Source organism: Dasypus novemcinctus, chromosome 8 (assembly GCF_030445035.2).
Source record: "Dasypus novemcinctus isolate mDasNov1 chromosome 8, mDasNov1.1.hap2, whole genome shotgun sequence".
Taxonomy (NCBI): Eukaryota; Metazoa; Chordata; class Mammalia; order Cingulata; family Dasypodidae; genus Dasypus; species Dasypus novemcinctus.
The window spans coordinates 89,280,652-89,304,442 of NC_080680.1; the positions used below are offsets into that span (position 1 = coordinate 89,280,652).

At 56.0% G+C, this 23,791-nt stretch overlaps 2 protein-coding genes across 7 annotated transcripts in view; one reads left to right on the forward strand and one right to left on the reverse strand.

Moving 5' to 3' along the window:
- Nucleotides 1–3,694, forward strand: part of ENG (endoglin) — a 31,917-nt gene extending 28,223 nt beyond the window's left edge. The window contains exons 13-16 of the mRNA XM_058302870.1: nt 219–467; nt 1,479–1,533; nt 2,633–2,734; nt 2,861–3,694. Coding sequence (XP_058158853.1) covers nt 219–467; nt 1,479–1,533; nt 2,633–2,734; nt 2,861–2,985 — 531 coding nt within the window. The 3' untranslated portion in view covers nt 2,986–3,694. The remainder of the gene's footprint in view (nt 1–218; nt 468–1,478; nt 1,534–2,632; nt 2,735–2,860) is intronic.
- Nucleotides 3,695–4,277: 583 nt separating this feature from the next.
- Nucleotides 4,278–22,327, reverse strand: FPGS (folylpolyglutamate synthase). Of its 6 annotated transcripts, none has more exons than XM_004455612.5 (15): nt 22,246–22,327; nt 11,539–11,667; nt 11,373–11,426; nt 11,226–11,290; nt 9,753–9,867; nt 9,524–9,601; nt 9,329–9,390; nt 9,122–9,224; nt 8,762–8,839; nt 8,380–8,527; nt 8,184–8,273; nt 7,241–7,391; nt 7,009–7,084; nt 6,065–6,131; nt 4,278–5,180 (listed from the first exon to the last, which is right to left on the reverse strand). In XM_004455612.5, exons 1-15 carry the CDS (start codon nt 22,264–22,266, stop codon nt 4,771–4,773), a joined length of 1,647 nt encoding a protein of 548 aa, XP_004455669.1. In that variant the 5' UTR covers nt 22,267–22,327; the 3' UTR covers nt 4,278–4,770. The 6 variants fall into 6 exon arrangements, with proteins under 6 accessions (XP_004455669.1, XP_004455667.1, XP_004455666.2 ...); XM_004455610.4 differs by lacking the exon at nt 22,246–22,327 and adding an exon at nt 21,948–22,174; XM_004455609.5 differs by lacking the exon at nt 22,246–22,327 and adding an exon at nt 12,793–21,922.
- Nucleotides 22,328–23,791: the final 1,464 nt, after the last annotated feature.

The window sequence follows — 23,791 nt, forward strand, 5'->3', positions numbered from 1 at the left end:
GCCAGCTTGGGAACATGGGGGAGGCGACAGAGAGAAGAGGCTGAGCTCATGGGTGCTGATAGGAACGTCACCTTCTCTTTCTTGTTTGCGCCAAGCAGGCCCATGCATTTCCTTCCACCATTTAGGCCTCAGGGGTGGGAACTCTTCATTCTTGCTTACTGGGGTGGAGGGTTAAGAGTAACTGCCTGTGTCTTGTCCCCCTTTACCCGCCCATGCAGGTGAGCATGACCCCATCGATCCCCGAATTCACGCTCCAGCTAGACAGCTGCCACCTGGATTTAGGGTCTGAGGACACCGTGGAACTCATCCAGGGCCAGGAAGCCAAGGGCAGCTGTGTGAGCTTGCTGTCCCCAAGCCCTGATGGTGACCCGCGCTTCAGTTTCCTTCTCCACAGCTACATGGTGCCCAGGCCCACAACTGGCACCCTCAGCTGCACCATAGCTCTGCATTCCAGGACCCGGTCCCTGGTGAGTGGGGCCCGGGCCAAGGCCAGCGTCAAGGGTGGCTTCTGGGTCTGGGCTTTCCAGGCAGAGACATGGCGGTCCAGGAAGATGTAGGATCAGCTGGAGAGGGGCAGAGCCACAGTCACGTTTGTGGCTTCTTTCTGCCACCCCAAAGCTTTCTGATGGGAGTGCTCTGTCTTGGGCATTGGTAGGATATACAGCTACCCATACGTCTATTTATCCTTCCACTCATTCGTCTGTCACCCATCCATGCTTCTACTCAGTTATCCATCTAGTTAGCCATCTACCCCCTGTCCCATCCAGCCAGCCAGCCACGTTCCTGCCATCCAAGCCGGTCATCCACCCACGATCCTTCCACCATCCTAGTCATCTACTCATCACTTTCCCACCATCCCATCCAATCATCCATCCATCAACTGATAATTCCATGTAGTATATCACCAGTATAATCTCAATAAACAGGAGCCCTTGGGGAAGAGGGTTAAGACAAACACAAAATTCTGGTTTTCTGCATTTACTGGCCACTACACTTCACCATTCCGTGTATCCCCATTCTTCGGCACTCAGCCCTGGACTCACACACATGGTCACCCCCCAGGCCCTTGCAGGATTAAAATCCTCTCTGGTTGTATGAAGCTAGAGAAGGCTTTGGGGCCATTCCTGAGGGGGCTTCTCCCTCCACCCACAGTGAGTCTGGGACTCTGGGCTCACCTGGCTCATCATTCTAAGGCATTCACAAGGTAATGGAGGCAGGGGCCCAAATTACTCATGGGAGTTGGGGGCTTCCCAGGAACTCACAGAAAACATTACAAAGGCAGCGCAATGATTGCCAACCAGATGCCCCTACAACAGATCTCCCAGGCCTTGCCCAGAGGCTCCCAGCTAGAAAGTGGTGGAGATGGGATTCAAACCCAAGGCTCCGAGGTGGGCGTGACAAGCCAGGGTCGCAGAGCCAGTGAGACTGGAACTGACCTCCCAAAGGCTGTGCCACTTACCACACTTCTCTTCCCCCAGAAAATGGACAGGACGGTCTCCATGCCCCTGAACATCGTCAGCCCTGACCTATCTGGTGAGTTCCCTCTGGGTCCCCTGGCTTCCCAGGGCCGAGGTCAGAGCGGGGCATGAGGGACTGCTCTGAGATGGGATCTAGGCACCATGTAGGGAGGGCCTCAGCAAGAGCAGACTTGGGGTGGGGAGGGTCCCCAGGACCCCAGCAGCCTGAAGCGGGGTTGGATCCACAGCAGCAGCTTTTGGATGGAGACACTGTGCCCCAGACCTCTGGCCGCCGCCCCGTGCTCTTCTTGATCCCGTGGCTGGCCTTGCTTGGCGGCTGGGGCCTCCTGGAATCCCATCCCTGGATGGGGATGGTGCTGGCCTTGCCTGAAGGAGGGGTGCTCAGGAGCAGGGCGCCTCTCCCTTCCCGGCAGTGGAGGGGCAGCATGGCCGGTCCCCACTGTGGAGGGGTGGGGCCCCTTTAGCCCAGTGTCCTCCAGCTATCAAGCCGGAAGTCACCGACTCTGGGGCAGAGACAGGGGAAGCCTGCCTCTACGCCACCCCATCCAGGCCAGGATGGAGTCCCCAGGCCCTAGCCGAGGACCAGCAGAGCAGGGCTAATCACTCCATTGCAAAGATGGGAGTTTGGACGTAGAATGCAAGGCTGCTTGGCCCACAGTCACACAGGAGTTGGGAGTGTAGGAGGAGTGAGGCCTAGAACAACCCAAGAGCAGCGCTCAGGAGCCCTTGGAGGTGCTCTGGCGCATCCCTGAGGTATAGGGTTCAGAGAGGGGCAGGGACTGGCCTAAGGCCACACAGCAGAGCAGGACAGTCTCTGGACTCCCAGACCCTACTCACTCTTTACTCACATGATACCCTCAAGCCTCCCTAAAAAATCTCCATAAGCTTGGGGAGGCAGATGTAGGGCACAGAAGACCTGGCTTGGCCCTCTGGGTGGACAGTTATAGCAATCACACTTTCCTGCTGGGCATGGGTTGTAATAAGCCCATTTGCTGGATGAAGAGACTGAGGTTCAGAGAAGTCAGGGTTTTTTGGCTGAGCTGGAACTGGCACCAAAGCCTCTGCTCCTGGCCAGCACAGTATAGGGGGTCAAGGCCAGAGGCAGGGAGGAGGTGGCAGCGCTGACTGCAGCTGGCCCTCCCTTGTTTGCAAAGGCAAAGTCCTCGTCCTGCCCGCCGTGCTGGGCATCACCTTCGGCGCCTTCCTCATCGGGGCCCTGCTCACCGCCGCGCTTTGGTACATTTACTCCCACACACGTGAGTATCCCAGGCTCCCGCGGTGAGCGCTCAGGGCCCCTCCACCCCGGAGGGAACCCAGTGAAGCCTCTGGGTGGGGGGACCCCTGGCCAGGGCCCTGACATCCGCCCCTACCCCTGACCCCAGGTCCCCCCAGCAAGCGGGAGCCCGTGGTGGCAGTGGCTGCCCCGGCCTCCTCAGAGAGCAGTAGCACCAACCACAGCATCGGGAGCACCCAGAGCACCCCCTGCTCCACCAGCAGCATGGCGTAGCATGCGGCCCGGATCCCCGGGGGCCTCCCAGCCAGCCCTCGCCCAGCGGGAGAGACTGAGCCACCACCAGCTGGGGACCAGTGGCCAAGGACTCACCCCAGGACCCCAGCCCCTCCACTTGACCCAGATGGACCGTGCTCTCTGCACCTGACCCTCCTGCCTCCCTCAGAGGCCTGCTGCCAGCGGGGACACCGGCTTGGAACACCTTGGGAGCCCCCCAACTCCACCCTACAGAACCTTCAAACCCAGTGGGTCTGGGCATGGCTGCCCAGGACCACAAAGAGACCACTGCCCTTTATGTCCACATTGTTGTAGGACCCCAAGTCCCCTGTCATTTTAACTTGGATCCAACACTCACTGAACCGGGCTAGGTGGGATGTAAGCAAACGAACCAGACTCGGCCCGGCCCACCAAGCCCGACAGCACTTCTTCCGTGGGAAAAGCAGGGGGTCCAGGCCAGGGCCACCTGGAACTGGTCCCAGCAGCCTTCATACCTGGACTGTCAGAGCTTTGGCAGGGAAAGCAGAAGCCTAGGAGTGCCAAGCCTGGAAGCTCAAAAGCTGGCATGTGTCGGGGGCTAGCTCTTCCCTGCAACTGCCTCACGGAGACCCCCTCCCAGCCCATCAGGCAGGCACGTGGGAAGTGGCCTGGCTGCCTGCCCCAGGTGCACCCTGTATACTCGCCACCAATAAATCAGACCTGAAAACCAGCACTGGCTGGGCTGGGCTGGGCTGGGGGTGGCACCTGAAGCAGGGGGTAGGCATGAAGCTACAGGCAGGGCTAAGGGCACAGAACAGGACTGCCTTTGTCCCAGCGCCGATGGGGCCAGCCGGGTGGCCTCAACAGTAGGAGGCGGCCAGGCTGCAGCAGTTTTGAACTTAAATCCAGCCCATCTCTGCCATGCACTCCCTTGGAAGCAAACCTCTGGGACTGGGGCTGTACGAAACCAAAAAGCAGAAGCTCCTGCCCACATTCTCACTCTGGAGTCTGAACACAGGCTCTCAATGGCTCTGGGTTCAAATTCTAGACCTGCCACTTACTGGCTGAGTGGCCACAGGCAGGCCCATCATCTGTAGAATGGGTATAATTCCTCGATCACAAGGTCTTTGCAATAAGGTCTGCACAGCAGAACGTGGCATGTAGGACGTACTCAGCTGACGTTCACATGCTCTTCTCACGACCGGACAGGCCAAGTGAGGCTCAGAGCCACACGGCCCGGGCTCCTACACGATCCAGGCCCTGTACCAGCTGCAGCCCCCTTTTGGCTGCTGAGGGAGCTAGAGGTCAAGGAATTTAGTCAAAAGTACGACCATTTATTTCAAAAAATAATAATTAAAGCTTTAATTTTCTCTGGCCACCCTCTGTGCTGAGGGTGCCCAGGCAGGAACCCCTGCTTTCCCAGAAGGCAGTGGGAGGAGAAAATCTACCAGCCAGCACCCGGCAGGACCCTAGGCCTGGCAGGCGGCTCACACGACAGGCTGGGCCTGAGCCAGAGGCAGGCAGGGTGAGAGGGGAGACGGGCTGGGGCCCCAGGCACACCACAGCAGTGGGAGAACTGGGGGCAGAGGTCAAGGCATGGAAAGGGCACCTCAGGCTCAGGGACCAGGGACATCCTCTCCCAGCCTTCCACCCCCGAGTCCCTCTTATACCGCCCAGAGCCTGGGTTCCTGGGCCAATCTTGACAGCATCAGAAAAGCAGAAATCAAAAGGCACCTAGGACAGGAGTTCGTGGAGCCAATGCAGGGCAGGTGTGGGAAGGCCCCACTGCCAGCCCCGCCACCTCGGCTACTGGGACAGGGAGGGCTCCAGCAGCTTCAGGACGCCGCCCACCAGATGCAGGCTGCCCGTGACCAGCACGTGGGTGGCAGCAGCCTCACGGAGTACCCTGGCCCCGCTGCCTATCACGGGGTGGGCAAGGAAGTCCTGTGGGGGTCCGGGTGGCTGAAAGACAGGGTCCCGGCCTTGGCTGATCCACTGTAAGGCGTGGGAGATGCAGCTGAAGACGAGGGAGCCGGTGCTGTGAGTGTGGGCCCGGTGGGGCGCCAGCAGCAGGGATGCAGGCCCTTCGGGCTCCGGGCTGGGGGGCGTCCAGGGGGCCGGGCAGGCCTGCTCCTCGGCCAGGCGGCTCCAGTGCTGCTGGTGTGTGAGACAGCGGAGCAGCACCTGGTCCAGTGTCACCGTGAAGTTCTGCTGGTCTGCAGGGCACAGGAGTTAAGCACGTGGGTGAGCAGGGTGAAAGTGGGGGGCAGGTACATTGGCAGCACCTGCTCTGTGCCAGGCCCTTTATGTGCATCACCTCAACAGACCGCCCGCCCCCCCCAGACTTGCTCCCGACAGACACTGAGGAAACTGAGGCTCAGCAAGGTTCAGCATCTTGCCCCAAGTCCCGGAGCTGGTGAGGAGGCAGAGAGCCAGGCGGTTTATCTCCAAAGCTGGGCCTTTTGCCCGCTGAGCACTACTACTCTCTCCTGGCCTCATTACTTCCATCTGTCAAGTTGACAGGCAGCTGGGGTCCATCCCAGCTGAGCATAAGTACCTCCAGGCATGCTGGTTGAGGGCAGACCCCTGGACTCTTCCCAGTCTAATTGGGCCTGGGGATCTGTGTTTTACATAACACTAACTCAAACTTTTTTGACCGTAACCCACAGTAAAAAAACACATTTTACATCACAACCCAGTACTCACATATGTTTATATGTATAATGTTTAGAACAAAATCTTCATGAAATAGTACTACCTTTAAAAGAATATACACTGATATTTTCTAGTTTATTTCATTTTTAAAATTAAAAAATGCTGGTTGAGACCCACTAAATCACTTTCAAGGATCATTAGTGGGTTTTAACCTGTACTTTGAAAAATGTTTTCTCCCTATTATTTTATTTTTAGTATTTGCAACCACAAGGCACAAAATTCAAAATGCACCAGAGTATTTATACAATTAGAAGAAAAAAACCTACCCTCTACCCCATCTACCAGACCTCCAGTTCCCCTGAGGAGCCCCCACTGTCACCAAGAGAGCAGTCCAGGGCCATCAGCGCCCTGCCCACCCCCAGGGACCATGCCTGTCACCTCTCACCTGCATTGTCCGTGGATGACACCTCTGTCATGTTGGGGCAGAAGACGGCATAGTCAAACTGGCAGGGCTGGAAGGCCAAGGCGTTAGACCTGTTATCAGTGCCCTGAGAGGACACTCCCCACCCCAACTTCCACACAGTCCTCCTGAACTCACACGTGTCCCCACCTCTGGAGACGTCCCCCAGCCCCGAGCCACAGCTGAAATGCGTAAGCCCAGCCACAGCACTTCTGTTCCTTGATGACCCCTCCATCTCCCTCCGCGTACCCTGCCTGGCCTGAGACCTGGACAGCAAACTCAGGAGGCAGAGCGGAGAGGTCGGGCACTTCTCAAGGTAACCCAGCCAGAGAGCAAAAATCCCAGGTTGGGGAGAAGGCTTTGTCTGCGCTGACGGCAGAGCTGCCAGATGAGAACGACCTCAGCCTCCGAGCCTGTGAAATGGGAGTGATGATCCATAGGGATCCCGTCAGCCCTGACAGCTTAGGGATGCCTCAGTTTCCCAGAGCAGGAAAGGACCTTTGCAAGCTTTCTAGCCCAGTGACTCCTCAGGCCAAACCTGAGAAACAGGATCCTTAGCAATCCTGTGTTAGGGAGAGGCAAACAGGCTCAGGGAGATGCTCTCCTTGTCCAGGGTCATCCGCTAGAGGTTAACGGGGCCTGGTGAGCCGAATCCAGAGCCTTTAAGCACCACCTGGCACTTTAACCCTGGGCTTAGTCTGACCCCCGGGAGTGAGGGCAGTGACCTATGACTAGACTGCCCCGTGTGCCTCGAGCTTCTACATTTAACCCTCAATCCAATCCAGGCGGGGTACGGGAGGATAGGTACCCCTCCACTGTTCAGTTGAAGAAATCGAGGCTAAGGGCTGCGGGCACTCACCCGGGGTCACCCGGCCAGAGTGAGGGCAGAGCCCAGGCTGCCCGCCCCCCGCCCCCAGGCGGCCCCTCACCTGCAGCAGCTTCAGCAGGGCAGCGGGGTCCCGGTCCCCCGTGGCGTTGAAGAGCAGGACACGCACCTCCCGCCCGCTGCGGGCGGGGCAGGGAGGGGTCAGAGGGCGGCGCCAGCAGCCGCGGACCCCCCCCGCCCCGCCCCTTCCCCGCAGGACCCGCCCCCCTGGCTGGCCCCGCCACGACCCCGGGCCCGTTTCCGGCCCGCCCCGCCCCGCCCCGCCCGGCGCTCACTGGCTCGGCCGCTCGCGGCCCCGCAGCGCCTGGCGGAACCAGCGCACGCAGGCCTGCACGCTGCTGGCGGTGTGCGCCCCGTCCAGGTACCAGGTGAGGGGCCCGCGCCGCAGCACCTGATTCCGGCCCAGCCACTCGGTGTCCCGAAGCCCTGGGTGAGGGAGGAAGGCAAGGCAGGCTTCAGCCGCCCCGGGAGGAAGACTTCCCACGCCCCCACCAGGGAGCGCGCCCGCCCCGCCCACAGCACTCTGGCTTCCCGAGCGCTCGGAGCATCTGGTAATCATCAAAGCCGCAGAGCTCGGCAGCTGCCTGAGGAACTGGGGGAATCTTCCAGGCAACCCTGAGAGGAGGGGCTGTCCCGTATCGCTTCCATTTCACAGCCCCAGGGCCTTTAGCGCAGAGAGCTGAGAGGTGGGGCTCGGGTGTGAACGAGACCAGGCTGGCCCCAGGACTTTCTCTAACCCCTGACCCAGGTGCTGGCACACAGTAGGCCTACTGGAACCATATGAAGGAGTTAAACAGCCAGGAGTGCCTATTATGTAATAAAGCTTTAGGGGAGGCAAGAAGCAGATGACAATGTCACCATTCTCGGAAATCTCATGGTCTTAATAATAAAGACAATGAAAGCAACTACCACTGGCCAAGGACTTTATCCTAAGACTGAGCTCAGCACCTTCGCAGTGTCACCTCACAACAGCCCTTGCAGTGGGTCCTATCATCTCTTTTGGCAGGTAAGGAAACTGAGGCTCAGAGATTTCATGAACAAGGTCAAGGAGACTTCCTGACTTCAGAACCCTTTCTCTTGGCTATCAGCTTAGCTTTACCCACCCTTCAAGCTAGTAACCAAAAAAAAACAAAAAAAAAACAAAAAAAAAAAACAACAACCCTCAGGAAACACAAAGATGCATGGTGATCCTGGCTGGGCAGGAAAGCCCCAGCTCACCGAAACGCATGTGGGACGTGGGCTGGAACACGGGCGCCAGGGGCAGCTGCCGTGGGAGGCTAAGCCTGGAAGCCGTCAGCTCTCCGATGCCTGTGGGGGCAGGGGAGGGAGGAGGGCTGCTTGAGACTGGGTGTGCTCAGGACTCCCAGAGACAGGCTCCATGGGCCCCTGCCTGTCCACCTACCCACCCACTCACCCTGGTGGTCCTGCCACTGCAGCCAGCAGCGGGCCAGCTGCAAGGCCAAGGCAGCGTTGGACCGCTGGTGGTCTCCCTTGAGGCCCAGAGTCAGCGGCGGCCCCCCTTCCTCCAGGGCTTCCAGCGGTGGGCACAGGTAGAGGGGACACTGTAGAGGGGATGGGCAGCAGCTGGCCAGGAGAGCTGCCACTGCCACCTTGGCCAGGCAGCCCTCCCGGACCCCTGCTGGCCCTCCCATCTTTTCGACCAAGCCCCACTCCCAGAAGTGAGATGTGTTCCAGCTCGACAAGCAGCTGGCCCAGCTCCCTCACTGCACAGATGAGCCGACCGAGGCCAGAAAGGATGAAGCGACTCCTGGGCACCCCGTTCCAATCAGACTCACTGAGATTTGCTGGGCGCGTTCCCTCAGCACTGCCAGGGGGCTGTCGGGCTGGGGCACGGTAAAGGCAGGGACGCCGTGCTGCAGGGAGCCAGGGAGAGTGAGGCAGGGACGGCCAGGGTCCTCCACCCTCCCAACTCTGGCCCCCACATCCTTAGGTGTGGACTGCCCACTTAGCTGCCCCCAGAGGTCTATGGGAAGACCTCACCCCTCATGTTGGGGGACTCAACTTGCTCCAGTCACACAGTGGAGCTGGGACAAGAACCCAGAGGCTGCTGATGCCTAGGACACAAGTGCCTCCCCAGGCCCGCTTCTCTGAGCCTCCAAGCCTTCCACGCCCCTCCCCTCCCCCTGCCCGGTCACCTTAAAGATGCCCCCTTTCTGCCATGCAATCTTCTCCACCGTGTCCCCCAGAAGGCTGGTGTGGTCGATGCCAAGAGAGGTGACCCCACACACCACAGGCTTCCTGTGGGAACAAGAGGGCCATGACGCCCCCACCCCAAGCCGCCAGGCAGCAGGGGAGACCTGGGCTTCGGGGCTTCACCCCTCACCCCCGGTGGCTGCCCTCACCTGATGATGTTGGTGCAGTCATAAGCCCCGCCGATGCCCACTTCCACCACCGCCAGGTCCACCTGCAGAAGACCAGAGAGCGTGATGGGGGCACAGGGGTACCCAGCTGCCCCGTGGGAGGAAGGAGCAGCCCTGTCTGCTGAGCTTCCCCTCCCCCAGGCCTCAGACACAGCGTTCTGGAGAGCAGGCACCCACCTTCTCCTGGAGAAAGACGTGGAAGGCCATGAGCGTGAGGAAGCGGAAATAGGCAGGCATGGAGGCACAGCTGCCATCCTGTGGCACAGGAAGACGTCAGGGCCCTAGAGCCCCCAGAGCCCCCACTCCAGGGAGGTAGGGTGCTGGGACGTGCAGGGCCCTCTGGGTCTATCCACCTACTCCAGTGCTCTCTGCCCCACCCAGCCACCAGTCCTCCTGCGGGGGGCACCTTGGTCTCCTTCAGTCGGTGGTAGAGGCACCAGAAGTGCTTGGTGAAGAGCTCAGGGCTGATGGGCTGCCCATTGATGCGGATCCGCTCACGCACCTGCACCAGGTGGGGAGAGCTGCCGGGAGATCCGGGGTCATTGGGACACCCTTCCCAACCCGCCAGGCCTTCCTGCGCCCTGCGGTTAGACCTGTCTTTTGGAAACCCAGATCTGACCACATCACTCCTGTGTTGAAAACCCTTCTGTGGTTCCCCATAGTCCTCAAGAGAGCCCCAGCTCCTGACCAGGGCCTCCAAGTCCCTGCTGGGCCTGAAGCTACCGGCCCCAGTGCCTCACCTCTCAGGTCCCTCGGCTAGCTCCCCGTGCCCCAGCCCCGCTCCACCCCCTTCTAGCCCCAGGCCTTTGTCCCTGCTTCCCCTCTTCATCTGCCTCACTCCTACTCACTCCACAGGCCCCAACTAAAATGGTCCTTCCTCCAGAAAACCTCCCCTGACCCCTCAGGCTGGCTAGGCACGTGTTCTGGGCTCCAACAGCTCCCCGTGCTTTCCCCATCACAAGGCGACAATCGCTGCTAACATCTGTCCCCGTAATGCTGCCTTTCTTTCAGGCCCTCCACGTTGCGCCGCATCTGCAAGGCCACAGGGGCCCAAGTTAGAGGTAAGGGTTTTCACCCGGAAAGTTATTTGAGAAGACAGACTGCTGACTTATATTTGAGTCCTCGCAGACCCTCTCGTATTACAGGCCCCTGTCTCTGTTTGCTTATTTTGAGCAAGGAACTGTTTGGGAAGACTCGTTGGCCTCAAGTGACCTAGATGGCTCATTTCAGATGCTTACAGAGGTCACCCAGTGGAATTGATAAAAGGAAGCGAAACTCTTAAATGCCCCAACCCAAGGAGCAAATCCTGACAGTGGCTGGCTGAGGAGAGGCATGTACCACACAGGCAGGAGCGGCTCAGGTTCTACCCGTGGATCCTCCTGTGTGAGTCTAGATTCCTGAGCGGCAGCAAGGAGGTGCTGCCCCAAGGGCAGGGCCACATCTGAGGCTGGAGAGCTGGTGGCTTCTGCTGCTCACCTCTGAGAGCCTTGCCATGGACACCTCAAACTACCCTTACTGTTGAGGCCCTTATAAGCCAGGTTTTCTGCTCCTTCCTGCAAAGATATCCTAACTAGTAAATATTAAAGAGAAAGAAACAAAAAGAAAAAAAGTATATGAAATTTAAATAAATAAAAAAACACCTGACTATTCCAGCTACGTATTCACATTGTACATTCAATTTACCATTCTCTTTCCCAATTTTTTTCATTATCAAAAGTAAGGACTACTACTATATACTTGGGCCAATATGGTAACTGCTGACAATGTTTGTTGAATGAATAAATACTGAGCTCCTGGGCATGTCTGGCCATGAGGTGTTGGAAGATTCCACCGCCCCCTGGAGAGCTAGGAGATGCCACAGCCGTCCACACCTCAGTACCTAAAGAATCCTGTCTTCAGACCATAGCTTCGGAGGATCCGCTCAGTGAAGGCACATGTGGAGCCCTAGGACGAGGAAAGGTCTTATGTGGGAAGGCCCCACCCCACCCTACTGAGTGGATACTTTACCCCCGGGCCCCATCCTCACCTTTCCCTTGGTCCCAGTGACATGGATGATGTTCAGCCTGTCTAAGTCCTCCACCTGGGACAGACAGACAAGGTGTGTCCCGTGGCTGAAAAGAGCCAAGGGACTGACAGTGGTGGTGGCAGTGGTGGGGCTGTCCGCAGGTCTTGCCTACGCCACCCCTACTTACCTGCAGCCCACTCCGTGCCAGGTACAGCACCATGGCTTCCAGCTGTGCCTGCGGGTCACCCTTCCTGCGCTTCGCCTGCTCTATGTAGCCAGCATTGGTCTGCAGCGTGTTGAGCGTGCGCACGGCATCCTGGCAACCACAGTCCCCAGGTAGCAGGTTAACGCTCACTAGCAGTTCATAGAGACAGAGCACACAGCACACAGCGGCCAGGCCTTCTGTGCCAGCCCGTTGCCCCAGCAGAGAGGTTAGGTAACAGAAAGAGGATTGGCATCTTCCCAGCTCAGGCAGAAATAGGAGCCTGGGGCAGCTCAGCCCCACCCAGGGACTGCTAGGAAAAGCAAGTGGCTTAACTGACTAATGGGGCTAAGCTTGCTTCCTCTTCAGGTTTCCCAGCTTTCATCCCTAGGCCCTTTCCCCTCAACTCCTCCCAACAGACTGGTGTGGGGGCCAGAACTGCAGAAGGCTGAGGTAGAGTTCTGGAATTTCTGGAAGCTTCCACACTCAACCCTGAGGACCCTGGGGTTCCCAATTCTGACCGGGTAAAGAGCTACCTGAAACAACCAGATGGGGAAGGGAGGCCCAGAGGGCGAAAGGAAAAACAAAACAAAACAAAAACAAAAACGGTATGCCTGGGCACCCAGCCAGGAAGACAAGTAGGCATAGGCTCAGGAGGCCAGCGCTGGGGTGGGGCTGAGGGGGCTGTTTATTTCCCCTCAGGCCTCAGGCTCTGGTTTCTAGCAACTAGCCGGGGATGTCACGCCTGCAAAAATTGTTTGCCTGATTTCTGGTATCCACCCCCCTCAATTCCAGCACTTGGCTCCCCAGTCCCTTGAATCCAGGAGACTCCACCTCCAGATCTATACTTCTTGGATCCTTCAAGTCTGGACTACTGCCCCTCCTCCACCCCCACTCCCACCCCCCTACACATACACACCTCCAAGAGGGTTCAGATTCTGAGGTCACTGGAACTGCACCACCCCAGCGAGTCCCCAGACCACCTGACCCCATCAGTTGCGGTCCTTGTCCACTCTAATGCCCCACCCCTCAGCCTAGGAATTCCCAGATCCGGTGGCTAGGCCCAACTTCCTGATTCCCGTCCCCCAGCCCGGACTCCAGCACGTCCTCGCCCCCCAGCCCCCCCGCCCCCGGATCCTCCTGGTCCTCTATCAGCGCTCGGCCCTTGGAGCCCGGATGCTGGTGGCTCAGGCTCGGCCGGGTGTGCTCGCACGACTGCCCGCCGGGACCGCCGGATACCTGATATTCCATGCTGGGCTCCTGCGGCGCCGGGCGCACGCTCAACCCTCGCCGCGCCCCGACCCTGGTGGTTGTCCCGCGTAGAGAAACGGCCGCCAGGCCCCGCGCCGCGTGCACTTGGCACACGGCCCAAGTCATAGTACCTGCCTAGAGGCCACGCGCTAGGCTGCGCTGAGGACGCGCGGCTTGGCTCGGCCCGCCCCCGCCTGACGTGCCCCCGCCCTCCACCAATCAGCGCGGCCCGAGCTCCCCTCCCGCACCAATGAGCATCCTGGGCCTTCCGCCCGCCGCCATCCTTATGAGGGGCAGGCCCCAGGGAGGGGCCGCGCCCATGTTGATGAGGGGCACGCCCTCGAGGGCCGCCTCTCGGTTAGAGGGACTCGCACTCCGTTCGTCCGCACCCCTCAAAATAGCTTATCCCAGCCGGCAGCCCTCAGCCTCTGCTCCAAGCCGGAACCGGCAACAAGCTGGCATAGAATGACAGGGCCGCGGGGTCCTTGGTTAGGGATCATCGAATTTCAGCCCCCGGGGATGTCACTGCTCAACGCAGAGACCGCAGGCAGCGGGGATTCTACCTCTGCCCCCAAACCCAGGCAGTATTATTGGGAAGCCTGGGAAGGCTTCCTGGAGGAAGTGACATTCCTGCTTAGGTCTGCAGCATCTGGGGAGTCAGCGTGGTGGCCTGGAGGGAGAAGTTTCCAGATAAAGGGAGGGAACCAGGTGGGCAAAGCAAGAGATTGACGAGGGAGAGAACTAGGCACCTGGAGGGGACCCTGCTTTGGCCTGGTTGGGCCTGGTTGCCCCAGAGGTCCAATCCAGCCAAACCCAGTAGCCTCATAAGGAATCTGGATTAAATCTGGCAGGCAGTAAAATGGTTTTAAGGAGGAATTGTGAGATCAGATTTGTGCTTTGGTAGATCTCTCTGGTTGTTGTGTGGAGAATGGATTCAGAGGTGCCACCTGGGGGTGGGGCAGTAATCTGCCTCAATCGGGTGACTGATGGGGGTTTGCCTGGAGTTTTCAGAACTTTTCCCCATCTATTACCTTCTTGGACCCCACTGCTACCCCGAAAAAATAACATAGTGCTTCCCTTTTTACAGATGAAGAAACAGAGGCCCAACAACAAAAAAAGTAATCCTTCAAAAGACTGACGGGATTTCATATGTCACTACCTCTTTCCTTGAAACTTTGGAATAAATATTTATCAGATTGATTTTGAAATAAGCAAGTGACATGTTGGGAAAATCCTTTCATTGTTGGGAATCCTGCTTTTCTGGGGAACCCCCGGCCCACACAGGAGAGAGAGTGGGTCCTTCCTCTTTTGGTTTCCTTTTTAGTTTCTTTTTTCCCTCTGTTTTTGGGGGGAGGGCATCATTAAAACGTTTTCCATATATATATACATGTATATAATTTAATAAATGTATAAAAGTGATTATAAAGAAGCTTTAAATGTTTTTCTTGTGCTTACTCTCTCCTACTCCTACCACCTGCCTTGTTGAAAGGCAATATATATCCTGTATTTTTCTATGCTCATGAAATCATAGACACCTAGACATCTATAGGATCTTGTCAATGTAGAGGATGAAACTTTCTCACTCAACAAAAACCTTACAGGGATACCTCCAAGACATTTTCTTAGCAAAGACTTAAGAAGCACCTCTTCTGGACCCAACACCATTGTAAACACTTTGTACAAATAAATCATTTAATCCCCCCAACAGCACTATGAAACAGGCACTAGTAGTTATCATCTTCCATGTTTCACAGATAAGGCAACAAAGGAATGAAGGCCCTTGCCCAAGTGACAAAATCAGGACTCGAACCCAGGCCGTCTGGCCCCTGAGCCCTTCACTGGAAGCCTCTGTGACTGCCTTCCTGCCCACCCACCCCCCACCCCCCAGAGTGCTAATTCAGTGTCTGTGGGCTGCTGCACACCCTTCTGAGGAGTGGAGGAGTGGTGATGCCACAGGGTATCCTGCCATCCCCTGCTGAAGGGCATCCACTCTGCCTTCAGAAGTCTCACCGCATGCTTTCATTTCTGTGGGATAGGTCACATGGAGCGGGAGGGCTGGGTCTCCCTGGTGTTTCATTGCTTTCCCCAACACTGTAAAGTCCACATGCTACCAGCCTTGGGTGAGGAGAGCACCCCTTTCCCAGAATGTCCTCCAGAACATGGCTGCACAGTGCCATGCCATTGTTACTCTGCGCTTCCCGGCTGCAGGGAGCTTGAGCATCTTTCTGTATACTTATTTCCATGAACTGCCTTGTTCATTCTTGGGAGCATTTTTCTAATGTCTCCTCATCCCCTTCTTGCCAGTTACAAAAGTATTTTATGTCTCACAGATATTACCCTTCGGTTCTGTCCTCTGTATGATAAGTATATTTTCTAGATCTGCTGTCAGTGGCCTCAGCTGATTCATCTGTAAGAGGGAAGATTGGAACTCTAGGCCATGCCTCCAAGAATTAGATCCCAGGGACAGAGTCCCACCTTGGGATAAGGTGGGAAACCCTCGTCGTCTACATCTCTGAATCCTAACTGATTTCCCAAAGCAAAGAAGTCCTTATAATTTCTCCCTTCTGACCTGTGGCGTAGATTTACAGTTCTGACAAATTGGCTTGTTGAGCTGGAGCCCTCAGCTCCAGCTTGGAAACAGAAATAAATTTATAGATGTGGAGATCAAGATACACAAAAAAATCTCAGGAATCCCAGTGGTGTCATCATAGGAAATGTATAAGTGGTGGCCGGAGCCTTGGCAAGGTCATCCCAGGGCCTTGGGCAGATCACATGGCCCCTGAGCCTCTATTTTCCCTCCTGTTTGCCCAATAAAAGGCTAAACTCCATGGTCTCCAAAGACAATTTTCATAGTCAGTGACTCTGTGAAGTTTGTCTTCTTGTGTTCTTGGGGCGGGGGGGAGGCTAAAATAAATTTCTCTTCCTTTTCCTTAAAACTTTTCATGGCTTTTTGTTTTTAAATTCTAATATTTGTGGATGGATAATACATCATATCATTCGAATATTTAAAGGTGCAAAAAGGTGTGTGGTGAAAAAACTTCCTTCTGCCCCAGGTCTCAGCCCCCTAATTCACCTTCCCAAAAGTAATCGATGTTATCAGTTTCTTGTGGTCTTTCCAGAGGTATTTTATGCATTTACAAACAAATACAAATATATAATTATTTCCGTTATACGCACAAAAGGCTAGACACAATTCTGCACAGAGCTATTCCACATAACTCCATATCCTAGAGCTCATTCTAGACTGTGCCAGGACACAAGAGCCACCCCATTGACTAGTTTATTTTCTCCAGAGCTGCGTCATACTCCATGGCATGATATATATTGTGCATTTGACCAGCCAGTCTCCTACTGACAGATGTTTAGGTTGTTTCCAATATTTTGTCATTCTGAGCAATGCAGCCATGGGTGACATTTCACCCTTATCATTTCTTCCGCGTGTGGGTAGATCTGATGGATAAATTCCAAGAAGTGCGATTGCTGGGTCAAAGGTGATTTGCTTGGAAATGTTCATCTGTATTGCCACACTGTCCTGCAGGTGACCCTTTCCTCCACCACCACCACCACCCCACAGTGTACATGCCAGCCTGTTTCCTCTCAATCCTCACTGCCTGCCTTAGTTTCCTGGGGCTGCCATAGTGACCAGAACCTGAGTAGCTTAAAACAACAGAAGTGTTGTCTCCCAGCTCTGCAGGCCGGGCCTCTGAATCAAGGTGTCACGGGGACATGCTCCCTCTGAAGCCTAGAGAATCTGGCAATGGCTGGCCGGTATCTGTGGCATTCCTTGGCATAACTCAACCTCTGCTTTCCTCACATGGCTGTCATCTCTTTCTGTCTTCTACTACCGCATCCAAAATTCCCTCTCCTTCAAAGGACACCCCGTCTTGGTGGATTAGAGCCCACCCTAATCCACACGGCCTTGGGTTAGCTGGTAACACCTTCGCTGATCCTGTTTGCCCATAGGTTTGCATTCACAAGACTGGAGGGTAGGACTCCAACCCATCTGTAACACCAACACAGACTGTTATCAGACCTTGATCCTTGCAATCTGGTGGGGGGGAAATAGATGCTCAGAGTATTATTATTTATTTTATTGGGGGGGGCAGCTGAGTGCTCTTTCTTAGGTTTAATAGCCATTTTTGTTTCCTTTACTGTTTGTGCACATCTTCTATATCACCCCTTCTTATTTGTAAAACCACAGATGGTCACAGAAGAAAAGAGAGAAAAAGTGTAAAGAAGAAAATCAAAGGCATGGTCGCTGCACCACCTAGAGAGAACCACTCTTGGCCTCTTGGTACCACCATGAAAGTGTTCCCTCTATTGTTTCAGGAAGAGCAGTAGAAACAAAGCCATTGCCTGGAGAGAAAAGAAAAGCAAAAGGACAGTAAAGAGCTCCAAAGGGCAGAGTGACCTGTGAGTGGGCCACTTGAGGCAGATCTGCAGGTGTGTGCAGAGGGGGTGAGCGAGGGGGCCCGGGGAGGCCGAAGGGAGCGGGGGAGCCTCCTTTTACCTCCACCTTCCCAAAGGAAAAGAAGGTCATCTGCCCATCCGTCCTTCCATCCACCCATCCATCCATCCATCCATCCATCCGCTCATCCATCTATCCATCCGCCCATCCATCCATCCATCCATCCATCTATCCATCCGGTGAGAAATTGTCTCTGTGCAGATCCTTGGCTGAGTGCCAGGGACCCACCGTGGGAAACAGATGACAAGGTCCTGTGGGTCGAGTTTCCAGTCCAGTGAGTGAGAGGAAGTTAAAAAGGAAATTCACAAAGATATCTACCCATTTGCAAACGCTGGTCAGAGCCACCCTCTTTGCGGTAGAGGCAGGAGGCGAGACCCAGAGAAAGACAGAGACAACCAGGGCTCCCGCGCAAGGGGGTGCCCCGGGGACCAGTAACGCCCCAAGCCCGCCATGGCCTGGCCCTGCCCACCACTCACCCCCCCCGCCCCCCGCCACCTTGGGGCCTGGGCCCAGCCAGCCAGCAAGGGTCCGGGCGTGGCTTCTCCCACCTCCAAGTGTTTGCTCACATTTGCCTCTGCCTGAAACACCCTTCCCTGTGCTTTTCTGGGTGGGTTATTTTTAGCTAACATTTACGAAGCACTTATACCTGGGCGTGGCATGTACAATCTCTTTTCATTCTCATGAGAGTCATGTGAATTAGAGATTATCCCCAGTTTACAGGTGGAGAAATGGAGGTTCAGAGAGGTTAAGCAACTCACCCAGGGTGACACAGCTGGTTCGTGGCAGAGCCAAGATTCAAACCCAGATTTGCTGACTGCCAAGTCTGCTTTTATTTCTCAACACCATCTGTCTGGTCACCCTGGCTCAGTCTGCTGTGTGACCTTGGGGAAATCATTTCCCCTCTCTGACCTTCTGTCTCCTCAGTAGGGCAAGGGTTAAAATGAGCTCATTCTTTCTGGAGATATCTAGGGGTTTCTTGATGAGAGCAAGACTCTCCAAAGGCCACAACTCAGAAAGCCTGGCCTGGGGAGGGGTGCACTGGAGTTCTGTAGAGACCAGGGCAGGGTTAAGCTTTAAACTGGGTGGCAGGTTTGTGCAGAAGCCTAGCATTCAGGAAGGGGCGCGCTTCTGATGGCGACTCCCGATCCTCACCCTGCTTCTGGCTGCGAGGGTGTTAATGGATTTGGTTTCAGGAGAAGGCAATTGGACCTTAAATCAGCCTCCCTCTGACTTTGTAAATACTCTTCTAAAAATGACCAAGGAAACAATGGGTTCTGCCTTGGATCCCTACTTGCTGTGTTCCCTGTCCTGCGGCAGGTGGCTGCCTCCTTCCTGAGCCCCTTCCTCCTCGCGCTCCATCAGGAACGCTCAAGCTCCGGCTCTCCTCCTTCCTCCTCGCGCTCCATCAGGAACGCTCAAGCTCCGGCTCTCCTCCTTCCTCCTCGCGCTCCATCAGGAACGCTCAAGCTCCGGCTCTCCTCCTTCCTCCTCGCGCTCCATCAGGAACGCTCAAGCTCCGGCTCTCCTCCTTCCTCCTCGCGCTCCATCAGGAACGCTCAAGCTCCGGCTCTCCTCCTTCCTTGTTGGGGGTGCCTTCTCCCCACTGAGCCCAAGGCTCATGCCTCTCTCTCCAAGGTAGCTTCCTGCATTCTCAGCTCTGGTGATATCTCACCTCCAAATGTCCTTCTCCAGCCTGGCCCTCTTTGCTGAGCTACAGACCGGAGTATCCGAAGGCCTGGCATTTCCCTCGGATGTCCACAAGGCATCAAAAACTGTCCTGTCTACAGTGTGTGCTCTCTTGAGTCTCCCCCCGAATCTGCTCCTCCCCAGGCCTTCCAGCACAGGAAATGCTGCCCCCTCCACCCAAAAGCTAGGCCTTATCCTGAGTTCCCTTCTCCCGCATCGCCAAGCTCCGTCCAACCACAAGGCCTATCCACTTTACCCCACAGACTTTCCAGAAGCCACTCCCCTTGCTCCATCCTCTTCCAAGGCCACCCCTAGGTCTACCGGAGAGGATCCTTGGGGCTCCTCCCCTTAGCCCCTACAGCCATTTGCCATCATTTTAAAGCAAATCAGATGTTCCAGAGGACGCTCTTGTACTTTGGATGAAATCCAAACTCTTGACAGCAACCTACAAGGTCCCTTGTAGTCTGACCTCTGACCTTCTGGCCTTCTCGCTCATCCTCAGGCATACCAGGCCCATTCATGCCCACCTTGGCTAAAGTCCCACATTCAGTGAGCACTTAGCTTGTTCTAGAAGCCTCATGTGCATTTGTTTAATTCTCACAACAGCCCTTGGAGTGCTGGGAAGACGAGGTACAGAGTGGTTTCACAACCAGCCCAAGGTCACAGAGGCAAATCATACAGAGCCTCGGGCCTTTGCACTGGCTGCTTCCTCTGCCTGGAACCCTCTTTCGCCACAGCTCTCATGGCGGGCTCCTGGCCTCGTCCAGGTATCTGCTCAAGAGTTACAGTCTTGCCCCATTCTTGTCACCACACACCTTTTTGTACCTTTCGAATTTTGAACCATGTGGTTGCATTAGCATTCAAAATAAATACATTTTTTAAAATGAGGGAGGGGAGTGGATGTAGCTCAAGTGGTTGAGTGCCTGCTTCCCCTGTATGAGGTCCTGGGTTCAATCCCCAGTACCTCCTAAACAAACAAACAAACAAAAAACAGGGATATGAATTACAATATAAAAAGACTGTTAAAGCAACAAATCCGTTGATGAGACAGTATAGACAGTGCGATCCCATTTTTGTTCAAATAATTATAATTTATAATTCAGAGAACAGCTTAGAAGTTATTCCCTAAAAGGTAACTGTGATCAGCTCTGGGCAGTGAGGCAGAAGTGAGCTTTCTCTTCCTTTTTCTTATTTGTCGTCTGCATTTTTTTCTCTTGTGAACAGATGTCATTGGGGGAGAAATTAACCGATTCCTCCTATTCAGCAGTTGGGGACACTGAGACCCAGCAGAAGGCCAGCAGGGCCAGGACTGGCCTGGAACTGAGCCTGGCTCCCCAGGCTCCCCACTCGAGGCAAGGGGGGTCTTCAGAGGGTGTCAGGCCCGTGGCAAGGGGCTGGGGTGGGCCAGGCCATGAAACCCTGTTGTGAGCCCTGCCTCTCCTGGAGGGGCCTGAGTGCCCTGAGCTGGCCTTGCGTGCTCGAGCCTGAGAGCAGTGTCTTTCCAGCCCGATGCTGGGGCGAGCCCTATGAAGGAGGAGCTGGTGCCATCACCCCTGTTTTATAGGTGAGGAAATCGAGGACCTGCTGAGGTCACCAGCTAGCAAGTGGCGGAGCAAGGACTCAAACCTGGCTCCCTTCCGTTTCAGTGGCGACCGATTTCATGCATGTGTATATGACAAAGATAAACATTCAGATATTGATGATAGGATTTTGCTGACGATGTCACAAGCCCACTCTGATTAAGCTTGGAAGCCCCGACTGACGTTTTACACTTGAAACTCGGGTTTCCTTAAATAATAGTTAACGTGAGTTCTTGCCAGACGTTGGCACTGTATGGAGAGCTTTGCTCATTTCATCCTCCCACTCACCCTGCGAGGAAGGTTCTGTTCTGAGCCCCGTTTTTCAGGGGAGTCTCCAGGCTACCTGTCACTGGGGTGAACCGTGCTGAGTGGGGGTGAGGGGTGCTGGATCTGTGTTCCACGCAGGCTGCCCCCTTGTTTCAGGTCCTTGTTTCAGGTCCTTTACAGGAGTTTGTGACGCCATTCCCAGGCCCTGCCCCTTGCCCGCCTGTGCCCTGTGAGGTGGCTGAGGTCGTGGAATCAAAGGCCTCTGGCTCGAGCCGGGATTTATTTCAGAGAGGCTGGGCTGCCAGGCAGGGGACCTGTAAAATGCCAACAGCCCCAGACCTGGGTTGGAGATGGGGGTGGCTGCCCTTGGTTCTCTCCCCCTGGTGAGGGGAGGCAGTCTGGCTTTGAAAATGACCCACAGCGTGGCCCTGGGCAAGTGTCTGGGGTCCTGGTCTCTAAAGTGAGGCACTCTAGATGACCTCAGAGGAGCCTCACTGCCCCCAGGCCCTGCTGATCTGGGGCTGCGCTCCTCTGTTGTGGCAGGTCTCGTCCATCTGGAGGGCTTGGGGTGGGGGGACGGCACTGCACAGCCTGGGTGAGCTGCAGCCTTGTCACCCGCGGCCAGGGCCTCTGACTGCAGTCGTGGGAGGGAGGGGGATCTGTCCCCTCCTCCCCAGTCTACAGAGGAGGAAGCTCCCAGGCTGGGCCAGGCTACGCCACTGTGTCCTGGTGTTGGGACGTGAACCCAGCGCTCCTCTCTCGCTGGGCTAATGACCCGTCCTCACGGAGCAGCCCCGAGAGTTATAAAGCAGAGGAAATCCACTGCTGCACCCCCCACGCTTGCTATGGAGATTCAAGGTTCACCGCTCAAGACCCCTCCTCAAGAATTTCCCAAACCCCGCTGCGGTGGGGGTTTCTGTGGCGCTTCTAGCAGGACCGGGGGTGGAGCTGGGAGGCCAGCAGGGTCCCTTGAGCCACCTGGAGCCTCCTGGATGACAAAGCATTTTCCTTGGGGCCCCTGCAGAGGTGCGGGGTTATCCCTGCTGGTGCCCTTCGCATCACCGAGGGATTATTTACCTGCACAAAAGGGGAAAGGAACGGAGGCGTAGAGGTCACCCGCTGAAGGTCACTCATTCTCCTACCTGGAAGGAGGCAGTTTTAGCCCAGAGAGGCTGCGGGGACGGGCCCTGCTGCTCCATGCTTGCTTCCCACCTGAACTTCTCAGCCGCTGACCAGGTGGTGGCCAAGGTCCGGGCCCTTTTCATCCCCCAGCTTCCTGCTCCCCTCCACGGTGGTACGTGTCGTGACTCATAGGGACAGGCACCTCTGCCAAGCCAGTTCTGCCAAGGCCTCAGCTGGCACTGCAGGCCGAGGCTGGGCCTGGGAGGGGAGGGCAGGTGGGGGGCAGTTCCCAGGGGTCTGCGGGGAGGAAGGGCTTACCTGATAGGTTCTTACACTCATCCTGGGCTCCGTCCAGGGATTTCTCTTTGACCTTCCTGCCAGGTTTCTGGAGGGCGGGACTGGTCAGAATCTCTCCCGCAAGTTAAATAACAACTGGGCAGAGGTTAGAGGTGAGCGGGCAGGCCAGGGGTGGGGGCGAGGGGGAGAAGGGGGTGGCGTTCGGGAGACTTCCAGTCGTTGGGGCCGGGCTTCCTGCTGAGATGGGGCTGGCTCTATCGGGCCTGCCTTCCAGCCCTCCTTATCACCCCCCTCCCGTACGGTCCGACGGTTACGGCCCGTTTTGCCCTCACCCTGCCAGGCTGGGATCCCCGCAGGGCAGAACACACGGAGCCCCCTTGACCTAAGGAGTCTGAGCCTGCTGGGGAGAGCCCTTGTCTCACCAACCCATCCGGTCCAAAGGAAGCCAGGGCATGTGAAGCCGGATGTCCAAACAAGGTGGTAAAGGCCCTTCTGCCTCAACAGTCTCCTTGATCAATCACCCGTTTACTCGTTAGCTGACTCACTCGCTCGCTCCCCGGCTTCTGAGTCTCTCCTGCAGGACCTGGTAAAAGCCCAGACCAGGCCCTGCCTCTGGGCGCTTTTGTGCCAGGCCACACTCCTCCCTTCACAGATGGGGGTGATGCCCACGTCCCACCCAGGTTTGAGGATGAAGAGGGACCAGAACCCATTCACACCTGCCCTGCTAGTGCCGGGTTCCTCCCGGGTGTGGACTGTGGGAGGACGTGTGTGCACACGTGTGTGCCACACGTGCGCTCACTCAGAGGCAGAAGCTCCCGGCTCGAGGGCTTGCTTGGGTTGTTTTAAACTATTGTTTAGTTGCATAAGTTAAAATATTAATTAAAGAAATATAAGAAAATACAGAGAAGAATAAAGGATATAACCATCCAAAACACCCATGACTGATGTCTTAGTGTGCTTCTTTCAGTTTTTCTTACAGAAATGAGCTCAGCCTGTATGCGTTTTGTAACCCACTCTTCCCACCCATTGTATCAAGAACGTTCTAGGGAAGCAGACTTGGCCCAGTGGTTAGGGCGTCCGCCTACCACATGGGAGGTCCAAGGTTCAAACCCCGGGCCTCCTTGACCCGTGTGCAGCTGGCCCATGCGCAGTGCTGATGCGCGCAAGGAGTGCCCTGCCATGCAGGGGTGTCCCCCGCGTAGGGGAGCCCCACGCGCAAGGAATGCGCCCCATAAGGAGAGCCGCCCAGCGTAAAAGAAATTTCAGCCTGCCCAGGAATGGCATGCACACATGGAGAGCTGATGCAGCAAGATGACGCAACAAAAAGAAACAGATTCCCGGTGCCACTGATAAGGGTAGAAGCAGTCACAGAAGAACACACAGCGAATGCACACAGAGAGCAGACAACTGGGGGGTGGGGAAAGGGGAGAGAAACTTTAAAAATAAGTAAATCTTTTTTTTTTTTTTTTAATAACATTCTACATCCTTTTTGATGGCCGCCCAGCCTATCTCTGCAGGGCTGTGCACCAGCCAGCCAGCAGCTTCAGCACCACCTGCTGACTCCTTA

Bases quoted from the DNA above. Each gene is read 5' to 3' on its own strand.
- FPGS (XM_004455609.5), bottom strand. From the start codon at position 12,930: ATGACTTGGGCCGTGTGCCAAGTGCACGCGGCGCGGGGCCTGGCGGCC. The intron at 9,225-9,328 runs GTGAGGGCAGCC...TTGTTCCCACAG, and splicing joins GACTGCACCAACATCATCAG to GAAGCCTGTGGTGTGTGGGG. The intron at 8,840-9,121 runs GTGACCGGGCAG...GGCTCCCTGCAG, and splicing joins AGAAAGGGGGCATCTTTAAG to CACGGCGTCCCTGCCTTTAC.